General features: G+C 34.1%; 2 protein-coding genes across 2 annotated transcripts; one reads left to right on the forward strand and one right to left on the reverse strand.

Annotated features, from left to right (window-relative positions):
- Positions 1–529: 529 nt before the first annotated feature.
- LOC110705046 (4-hydroxy-3-methylbut-2-enyl diphosphate reductase, chloroplastic-like) lies at positions 530–4757 on the forward strand. The gene is made up of 10 exons (XM_021882870.1): positions 530–975; positions 1506–1702; positions 2261–2440; positions 2743–2874; positions 2968–3042; positions 3149–3254; positions 3340–3434; positions 3843–4028; positions 4149–4235; positions 4520–4757. Exons 1-10 carry the CDS (start codon positions 705–707, stop codon positions 4595–4597), a joined length of 1407 nt encoding a protein of 468 aa, XP_021738562.1. The 5' UTR covers positions 530–704; the 3' UTR covers positions 4598–4757.
- A 584-nt stretch (positions 4758–5341) lies between these two features.
- Positions 5342–8275, reverse strand: LOC110705045 (protein DETOXIFICATION 33-like). The gene is made up of 7 exons (XM_021882869.1): positions 7767–8275; positions 6665–7203; positions 6491–6577; positions 6350–6406; positions 6015–6253; positions 5700–5905; positions 5342–5488 (listed from the first exon to the last, which is right to left on the reverse strand). Exons 1-7 carry the CDS (start codon positions 8001–8003, stop codon positions 5426–5428), a joined length of 1428 nt encoding a protein of 475 aa, XP_021738561.1. The 5' UTR covers positions 8004–8275; the 3' UTR covers positions 5342–5425.
- Positions 8276–11105: the final 2830 nt, after the last annotated feature.

Raw genomic sequence — 11105 nt, forward strand, 5'->3', positions numbered from 1 at the left:
ATGTAGTTTTTGTTATTGATATTTTTAGGTTTCATGGAAACAGGTCCATAAACAGGTCCAACAGGTTATTTATTTTATTTTTTTAAAAAAAAAAACACACAAAACAGGTCTGTTCAGGTCTGGACCTGACCCGGACCTGATTGCTCAGGTCTAGACCTGACCCGGACCTGCTGAATCAGGTCCGGTCCCCGGTCCTCAAAATTGGCTGATTCAGGTCCCGATCCTAACAGGTCCGGTCCAGGTCCGATCCGATTTTGGACCGGTGTACAGCCCAACTCATACTAAATACACAAAAATTATGTTAAATTAGTTTAAACATACTAAATACACGAAAATTATGTTAAATTAGATTATACGACTAATATGAGTACGGTGTAACAATTTTGTTAAGACTTATTGAAAATGACTAAAGAGTCCACAGGACTCCACAATTACGAACCCATGTGTTTGGCGAGAATTAATTTTCTAATCACATATTCACACAATCACATTACTAACACAAGTATTACAAGTTTATAAATCAACGACGATAATAAACACAATTAAAAAAAAATAAAATAAATTAATAAAAATTCCCAAAATCCAAAACTCCATTCATAATTTCATTACCCAGTAGTAGCAATCCACTGAACTTCTTGTAAATTTCATTCAACCAAAGTCTTTCTCTCTCCTCTGTCAACTTCAAGCTTCAATCAGCACCAACAATGGCGATTTCGCCTCATCTCTGCCGCGTCTTCACCTCCACCGACCTCCGCTTGCCGGAAACTCACGCCCGTGCAATTTCTCACCGGAAACCTCATCTCTCCGTCCGTTGCGCCGCCGGAGAACCGTCGTCGTCTTCCTCGTCTTCTGCCGTTGATACCAATTTCGACGCTAAGAAGTTCCATCACAACTTGACCAGGAGTGAGAATTACAATCGTAAAGGTTTCGGACACAAAGCCGAGACACTCCAGCTTATGAATCGCGAGTATACGAGTTACGTTTCTTTAATTTCTGCTCTTTTCATTGTTCAATTTGTTGATTTTTATGGTTGATTTGTAATTTTCCCTAATTTTGTTGGTTTTGATTGGAGTGCGTGAAATTATCGGTTGATTTTCTGATTTTTAGATGTTGTGATTAATGTTTGAATTGTAATTGAACTTATCTGTGTCGTTTAATTGGATATAGTTTGCAATTGATGTTTTGATGATTAAGTTTTACAATTGAGCTCATTTGAGTCATTTCTATGATCATTTAGCTTAAATTTGTGAAATTGGTGTTTCTTAAGTTAATTTCTGTATGAATTTGGTAGATATGATGATCTTTTCATGATTTTTCATTGAAAAATATATAACTTATGTGGATTGGTGATTGTGAAATTGGTGTTGATTGATTAATTTCTGTATGAATTCAGTATATATGCTGAGTTTTTATATTGTTATTGTTTTATAAATGATATAGTTTGTGTAGATTGGTGGATAATTGTATTGAGAAATTTTTGTTCTGTTTCCTATTGTTTACATCAGGTGATGTAATAAAGACTTTGAAGGAGAATGGATATGTGTATACATGGGGTAATGTCACGGTGAAGTTGGCGGAAGCATTTGGATTTTGCTGGGGCGTGGAACGAGCTGTTCAGATTGCATATGAAGCGAGGAAACAGTTTCCCGATGAGAGAATCTGGATCACTAACGAAATCATCCACAACCCGACTGTTAATAAGGTCTACAAGCCTTTTTTTATAAAAAAAAATCCATTTCATAGGATAATGTATTAGGAGTAGGATAACACGTTCTATCTCAAGCTTTTGAAATAGAATATGTGATTGTTTAAGATCAAGTGAAATTTAAAGCATTTGAAATAGAATATGTAGTAAATGCATCTTAACTTATTTGAAAAATGAAAATTTGATAGTTGATAAAGTGAGTAATGATGTTGAATTGCAATTAAAACACTGTATTTTCATGATACTTGACTTGCCTGCTCTGAACTTTGTAATTTACATGAGTGTACATTTGAATTCCTGGGGAGACTATATCAGGTTTTTATCATCTCCCTACTATGTCTAATGCATTTACTTCATATTCTATCAAGCATTTTATCGCACCGTACTGTATTTATTTGTAATTTAAGCTAGAGTGTAGCCCCTTTCTGTGCATGCAGTTTACCTGCAGGGCTGCAGAATGAGTTCCCTTGATTAGCATGGTCAGCGTCACTCCCGTTTGTGCTCATACATAAAACATCCATGAGTTATTGAAATAATTGAATTCTTTTGTTGCAGCGACTGGAAGAAATGGAAGTGCAGAATATTCCTCTTGAGGATGGAAAGAAGCAATTTGAGGTAGTTGACAAAGGTGATGTTGTGATTTTACCAGCTTTTGGAGCTGCTGTAGATGAAATGTTGACCCTGAGTGAGAAAAAAGTGCAAATTGTAGATACAACTTGCCCTTGGGTGAACAAGGTACGTATAAGAACTTCTGTTCCAATTTCTTCTCCCAGGGAGTTACTTCCTTGTTCTTTTTTACTTGACCCGGTTTGACTTTTACACTATTCACATCCCCTCCTTTTACTGTTTTTTGTGAATTATATGTAAGGAAAAGTATATATTCATGTGGGATTTTGTTAGAATCATCTCAATAAGTACTACTGTATCATAATATATGACTTTTATAATTTTTACTTATGAAGAATTAAAGTTATACTTGTATGTTTGATGACTTCACTCTCTCTTATTCTTTTCTATGTGCATGAATTTCTTTATAGGTGTGGAATGTAGTGGAGAAGCACAAGAGAGGAGATTATACTTCAATTATTCATGGGAAGTATGCTCATGAGGAGACTGTTGCGACTTCATCTTTTGCTGGGACATACGTTGTTGTGAAGAATATGAAAGAGGTAAATTACGTTCACATTATTTTAGATAGCATTATCTTCATTGTAGTTATACTGTACATTGCTTTATATCTTCGATGTATGTGCTTCATCTAGGCAAATTATGTATGCGATTATATTCTTGGTGGGCAACTTGATGGGTCTAGCTCAACCAGAGAGGCATTCCTAGAGGTATATTCTTCCACTCATACTATGAAGTATGTTGGCTTAAGGGATAGTTTTCTCTGTCTCTTTTACTCCTTTTTTAATGGTATGGTTTTTTATCCCCTTCTTGCAGAAATTCAAATATGCTGTCTCTGATGGGTTTGATCCAGACAGAGACCTTGTAAAAGTTGGAATAGCAAACCAAACTACTATGCTCAAGGGAGAAACAGAAGAAATTGGTTAGCTATACTTTGCAGAATTATGTTATGTCTTGTAATTTTGTTGACCAACGATTTTAATGAGTATCTTATCTCAATTTTGTAGGAAAACTGGTTGAGAGAACTATGATGCGCAAGTATGGGGTTGAGAATATAAACAACCACTTCATGAGTTTCAACACAATTTGTGATGCTACTCAAGTACTTTCTCCTCTCTAAGCTCCCTTATCCCTAAGACAAGTTTAACTCTTTTAACCTTAGTATTTTTACTAAATGAAAGATGAGCATATTTAGTAGCAGTTATCTGCTAACCTGCTTAATTTCTCCCAGTTCACAAAACACCGCTAGACCAGGGAAATTTGTGCTCAGTTCAGGGTTCATAGGTGCTCACAATTGGTCCAAGAAATAATCTAGGATTTGGCTAAAAGTTGGTGATTCTGACAAGGGCCTAATTGTTTTTTATCCTCCATCAAGTTCCTTCTGTTAGAACCTGAATAAAGCGTCTTACAAGTTACAACGTGATAATATTGTCTTGTGCTACCAAGTTGCCTAAAGATTCTTATAAAATTTTTAGTGTGTAATTGTTTTTACTTCTCTTTCTTTATCTAGGAGCGACAAGATGCAATGTATAAGTTGGTGGATGAAAAAATTGATCTTATGCTTGTGGTTGGAGGCTGGAACTCCAGCAACACCTCTCATCTACAAGAAATAGCTGAGGATCGTGGGATCCCATCATATTGGATTGACAGTGAAGCAAGAATAGGCCCTGGAAACAAAATAAGTTACAAGTTGAATGTAAGTATAGAATACAGAAATTCTACTGTTTTATCATATCATCAAAAATGTTATTCCCCATATCCTTCTGCTATGTCACATTATCCATATGTTGTTACTCACCATAGCATATCTACGCAGCATGGGGAGCTAGTTGAAAAAGAAAATTGGCTACCAGAAGGACCAATCACTATCGGAGTAACATCTGGTGCTTCTACCCCAGATAAGGTATACACTTGAAACATCTTCTTTGGTTTTTGACTGCTATAACCTTACTCTGTCTCATTCCTTCGAGACTTGGCTAGAATCTGAGTTTGTCATTTGCAATGTGAATGATATTAAGCAGCACATACAAATTATTGCTGCAAATAGAAATAAGATGTCTTCTGCGACTAGTTTTTATCTTGTTCAAGATTCTGTATCATGATAAATAAATTATAGTTGCATTTATACCTAAAATTTTTAGAATTCAGTGATCGACCCTGATCATTTTATTGTGTTTATCTTACCAGGTTGTGGAAGATGCCTTGATCAAGATTTTTGACATTAAACGGGAAGAGGTACTGCTGCGTGAAGCTGTGCCCGCTTAAGAATGTAAAATAGTAATGTGTAAGTTATAATGTATAACCATTTAAAGAGTTTATTCATACAACTGATTCTGTGTAGCTATAGTTGATGAATGTACAAACGGTGATACCTAGCTAAATATTAGTTAGAATTGAAGTACTATGATCCACCCATTTACTTCCTCTCTGCCTCTCTGATTATTCACTTGCTTAAATTCCTGTTTAATTGAGTATAAGAAAATCAGACAAATAAATAGTAAAATAGGGACGAAGGGAATACAATATGTGCTGCGAGTAACAATGTCATGAGCATTATGTATGAGTAGGCTTGGCATTAGCTTGTGTAGTGATTGTATTTCCTACTCGGAGGAACATTCAATGGCCCCACCGCCCCATTTGGTTTTTACTCCAGTACTGAAGGATCCTGAATCTACCCAGTCATCACCGCCATTCCATCACCACCACCGCCACCTCCCTATAGTCGAACAACTTCTAGTCCTTCACTTCTTTCTACACCATCACAAAATTTCATACGAGAAATAGGGCGAAGAAGATGGACACACAAATCCATTAATGATATAAACTCCGTATTAACAATTTTTGACTTTCAGACGAGAGAAAAATGTATTAGTGAATTAGGTTTCACGAAGTGCAAACTAGCTAAGGTTGAAATTGCAACTGTTAGGACAGAGATGCCCAAGAAGCTTTAATTTCATTCCATGATTCCAGTTGTGCTAATTGTGAAATACGAAGTAACTAAGTAATATACGAAGTATTTATTTGTATTTCATAAGGAAAAAAAAAAGTTTTTTGGCTACAATTCTAGGGTAAAACCTATTCTAAATGAGCTGTTTATGTCGACATAGAATCAGTAGAGCCACCCCATGCTCTCATTCGTTTCTTCGCTTGAGAGGCCTACAAGAAAAACAAACAAAGAATTTATCGTTGTTCGAATGAAGGACCTAATCATCATTAGACAATAATCACATCCTGGCTAATTAAATTTAATAGAGGCATTGTAACCTAAAGTATAAACTGAATAACTTATTTTAGTTGTGAAAAAACTTGGATAACCCTTATATGAGTTTTTTTTAGGGTGAAAAGAAGCTCAGATATCAAAACTTACTTCTTTATTCCAATTAGTCCTCCATGCAATGAGTAGCAAAATCGCGGTTTGAAGTAAAACACCAATTAGCAATCCAGCCCAAAGTCCATGAGCCCCAAGCTTAAATTTGTAACCAAGTAGCACACAAACTGGTAGCCCGACTAAGTAGTAGCAGCCAGTGGTTATAAACGCGACCAAGGATTGCCATCCAGCCCCAACTGCAACACCTAAAGATTAAAGTTTCATGAGAACATGCACAATTTGTAAAATCCTAAATTCATGAAAAATGCTGAGACTGTTCTATTGTAGGAAGACATAAGAATTCCAATAGTATACCTTGAAGAACTATCTGGATGCTATTAACAAAGATGGTAGCTGCAAGTAAATAACCAAGCTTCGAAGCCTCATATATGACTGGTGGTTTGTCAGAAAACAACTTCGGAAACTGGTCCTTCAATGCAATGATCATGACTGTAAAAATGGTCCCTATTATTGCTGATGTCGAAATTGCCATCAGAACAGCAAATTTAGCAACCTTGGGGTGTCCTGCTCCTAACTCATTAGATACTCTCACGCTGCAAAACCATGGTGAAACATTTAAGTTCTGCTCTTCGATCTGTAATTACAAAATCACGAGATATGGAGAGTCAAGATATGATATTGATGCTTACCTGACTGCTGCATTAAAGCCTAGAGCAATCATAAGAGTCCACACATCCAAATTCATACTGCAATTAGAGTGGATGTAAGTCTATACAATTCTACAGTGGCTAGATATATAAGTGCAACGTGAACATGACTATTTCTCTTACCATGTTGAAACGGCATCAACTGCAACTTCTGGATCCTTTAACCACCCCACCATGAGGATAATAATCGTGAAATACCACAGCTCCAAGCTGCCAATCAATAACATATTCAGAAATCATCAGAAAGAAAAAAAGGCTCCAAAACGCGTTCAAATAGGTAAAACAACAATCAATTACCATAGCATTATAGCCGAGGCTAGTGTGAGCTTAATGAAACTCTTCAAAGAGAAAGCCAACAACGAAAAACCAGTCCAAGAACCAGGGAAAAACCCTGACATAATATAAATAAGCTGCCCGAAAATGAGCAGAAACCAAGACAGATTCCCAACCATTGCAGCACCTAACAACCCATGTGAAAACCTCATTACTACAACCCAATTCAACAATGCATGTACTCCCAATACAGACAACAACATAATCGTTGTAACCCTGACTTTACTCTGAGATTGGAGGAACTTCTGAATAGGGAAATTTAAGGCATATCCAAACATCTGAGGAATAGACCACAACGCGTATTTTCCTGCAAGTTCCGAAATGTGTTTGTCTTGTCGAAGGAGCTTTAGTATCGGTGAAGTAAAGATGTATACTGGTGTTAGAAGCAGGGCAGTAGTAAGAGTAATTATCCATGATCTTTGCATGTAAATTCCAAGCATATTGAATTGTCCTGCTCCTACTGCTTGTCCACATAGTGTCTCTAGAGCACTCCCCATCCCAAGCTACTACAAAATTAACAACATAAATGCTCAAAATTGTCTTTAATTCAATGTTCTACAACTTGATTAAAACTTAAATTAGAAAAAAAAAAATCAAGATATTATGTAGTTTTCCCTTTTTATACCCAATAAAAACCCACAAATCAGAATTAAATTTGTAAAAAAAAAAGTCATTTCTCTATGCTCATTGACATTGGATATTATTTCAATCAATTTAATAAATATCAATGCAAATTAAAATAGACACAACTTATTACACAAGCTTGAACTTTCAATTGTAAAGAATTTGAGTCTTATTCTAGTCCCAAAATTCCAAAAAACCAAAAATGTTGGAAATTAAGTTTGAATCCAAACATTCAATCCAATCTAATCCAATTCAACAAAAATTTAAACTTTATCTAGACCCGCTTAGCCTCAACACAAGAAATTAAAACAAAAAATAACAATGAACATATAACCAATACTTAAAAAAAAAAAAAAAAATGTTACGTCATACTCATCTCCGTCCACAAATAATAGTCATATACATAATCCATGGCAACTTAAAAAAAAAAAAAGGTACGTACCATGAGGCCGTAGACAAAACCTTTAATAACATTCTGAACAATAGACACAGCTGCGAGCTCAAGAGTACCCAAATGACCAACGTACGCCGCCGTTACGAACTCTAACGAGTACTGCGAGACTGCCGTTACAATCGTTGGCCCTGCTAATTTCCACAACTCTTTCGATTCTTCCCATACTCTACTAGTAGTAAAAATTCTCTCATTGCTAAGTCTATTGTTTTGCTGCTCCAATTCCATTTTCTAAGAAAATTAACTCGCTTCTTTTTTTTGTACCAAAAATGTTGTGTAAACTGCTAAACTCTGATCAATACAACACGGGTTTCCACACGTTATAGGGGTGCAACAAGTATATTTTGAGAGAGATGCGGAAAAACGAAAATTTTATTAATTCAAATCAAGTTACGCCAAATAATATGAAAAAATGGTACATACAAAGAATGCACAAGTTTATGCCCACTAAAAATGCATGCAATTGTGTACAGAAAAGAAATTGCCAGTTGATTTTCAATTGGTAGTCTTTGAAATGCTACCCAATTGCTCTTTATAACTCCCCAAAAAAAAGTTTAAAAAGTTAACTAATTTTTAATGAATATATAGTGACTAATTAACTTTAAGTACAAATTAATAAATACTACCACCTTTAATATATAAATCATGATCAAATGTGATTAAGTGTCTAACTGATTTTGCATATCTTTGTGAATTGTGATTTGTTAATTGAGTAGTTTAATTGCATGCAAATTGAAAATTGAAAAACATTGGAAATGACGTTAATCAGTTGAAAGAGCAGGAGTTCTAGACACATGGAATAAATGGGTATCACAATGGATCATATGACAGATGTGAATAAACCTGCATAATAATTTTGATTTTATTTGGTTGGTTATATTCATATCTAGCCACCTTGTTATACATGTGAAGCTAGTTCGATCCAATCCGATTCATGTAACAACAACATTTCACCGATATATTTAAAGAAAGAGACTGTTTTACACCTCTGTTTTTAAAGAAAGCCCTGTTTTATGCGTATCGTTGTGCGTGGGAAAAAGAAAAAGTGTAAAATGTACGCAACTTTACCCTTTACTCCCTCCGTTTTTAAATATTTGCTCCAATTTTCTTTTTCGGTCGTTTTTAAATACTTGCTCTATTTCCTTATTTGAAAAGCTTTTACAATATTGATAGACTTTATACGGAGTAAAACGTAAGGCTATCACCAATTTGATAGACTTTATACAGAGTAATAACTTTTGGTTATGTGATATACTGATTAAAAACGTGAATAATATGACGTTAACACGTTTAATCTATTAGCACAGTAAGAGAAATAATACGAGTAATTGTGTGCAATTTAGGGTCTGTTCATATTTACTTATTTTCAGTTCAGTTTAGTTCAGCTCCAATCAGTTCAGTTCAGTTCAGTTCAGTTCAGCTCTAATCAGTTCAGTTCAGTTCAGCTCAGTTGTTAATTTTTTTTGTTTTAGATGTTTTAGCATATTACAACAACGACAATAATAATAATAATAATAATAATAATAATAATAATAATTATTATTATTATTATTATTATTATTATTATTATTATTATTATTATTATTATTATTTTAAATTATATTCGTCGTTCAAAATGGTCACATGTTTTTTTATAGTTGAACTCATTGACAAAATGAGAGTACTACACAACATTTACTAGCTTTAATAATCGGTTAGTTCTTCGTCTTCTTCTTCTTCATTAAGTTGCTCCATTACCTCGGCATTCCTCTGAATTAACTCCCATATCTGATCAGTTATTTGGTTTCGTACAATATCCATAGTTGCTTTTCTGTCATCATCGTACATAGTATGATCTTCTGTTGGTCCCATGACTTCAACTTGGTGCGTGAATGGAATCCCTTGTTCATGTAAACGAACAAAATTGTGTAGAGTACAACAAGCAACGATTGACTACAGTAAAATATTGAAGAATACTTTTTATTTATATATATATATATATTTAAAATATAATACACAAAAATTTAATAATTTAAAATACAGAGTTATTTATAAAACACTTTTATATTTTTCACAATCCACTATATATATTATCATTAATTTTCTTAAACATTTTCATATATTTTTATGCATTTTAATTTTTCAGTTCAGTTCACTTCAGCTCCAATCAGTTTAGTTCAGTTCAGTTCAGCTCAGTTCAGTAAATATGAACAGGCCCTTAGTTGATTCTGTATCATTATGAATTCTTAAAATGACATTTAGATATATAACTAGAGATATTAAGGGTCTGTTCTCTTACGTTGAAATTCAGTTCAGTTCAGTCCAGTTCAGCTCAGTTCAGTCCAGTTCAGTTCAATTCAGTTCAGCTTCTAATTTCCTTCTCTTATAAAGTATTCATTTCAGTTCAGTTCAGTTCAGTTCAGTTCAGTTCAGTTCAGCTCAGTTCAATTCAGTTCAGTTCAGTTCAGTTCAGTTCAGTTCAATCAATGAGAACAGACCCTAAAGCTTTTACCTAACAAGTATGAAAACAAAATAAAAGTTAATATGAAATACTCCGTATCAAAAGAAACTAAAGGTAGTGTTTGGTAAACGACTCTTAATGAGTAATTTAATTTGCTCACAAACCACTTATAAGTTATAACCCAACAACATCAAGAGCTCCTTCTCAATTAGTAAAGGAAATATACAAATTTTGTCTTTGAGATTGCAAATGGGGAAAAATTCATGAATTAAAATTAACACTTGACTCACACTTAATTGCTTTGGGTATCACTTTAAGCTAGAGGAGTTGAGCAAATATTTCTATATAGCATAAAAATCATACTCCAGCCGTTGAAACAATTTAATTCGGCACATAAGCATTAAGCAATGCATGCATGAGTTTAACCATTAATAAATATAGTTAAACATTATAAATATTAGGACATTTGTAAAAAACTATCTTATAAAACACTTTTGTTCGAGAAACTATCTAATAGAAAAAAATGCTGTAAGAAAATACCTTATAAAAGGTAAATGTTGTAAGACACTACCATTGGTCGGAAAGTCACCGTTGACTTTCATTTTCTGGCATTGACCACATCACATGCCAATTAAGAAAAAAAAAGGAAGGAAATGGTGAAACATTTTACGGAGCATATGAAACTAATTGGTTTTTGAATACTCCGTATTAACTAAATAGTGTTAATACTATAGTCAAACTTAGCATATAAATAGTGAAAAAAGTTCAAGTATGTCAGTTGTTATGAAATACTCCCTCCGTTTTTAAATACTTGTTCTATTTTTTCATGCGCCGAGTTTTAGGAGAAATTGAAGAAAGTAATAAAATATGTAGGTAGTAGGGTATGCGGA

Source organism: Chenopodium quinoa, unplaced genomic scaffold (assembly GCF_001683475.1).
Source record: "Chenopodium quinoa cultivar QQ74 unplaced genomic scaffold, ASM168347v1, whole genome shotgun sequence".
Lineage (NCBI taxonomy): Eukaryota > Viridiplantae > Streptophyta > Magnoliopsida > Caryophyllales > Amaranthaceae > Chenopodium > Chenopodium quinoa.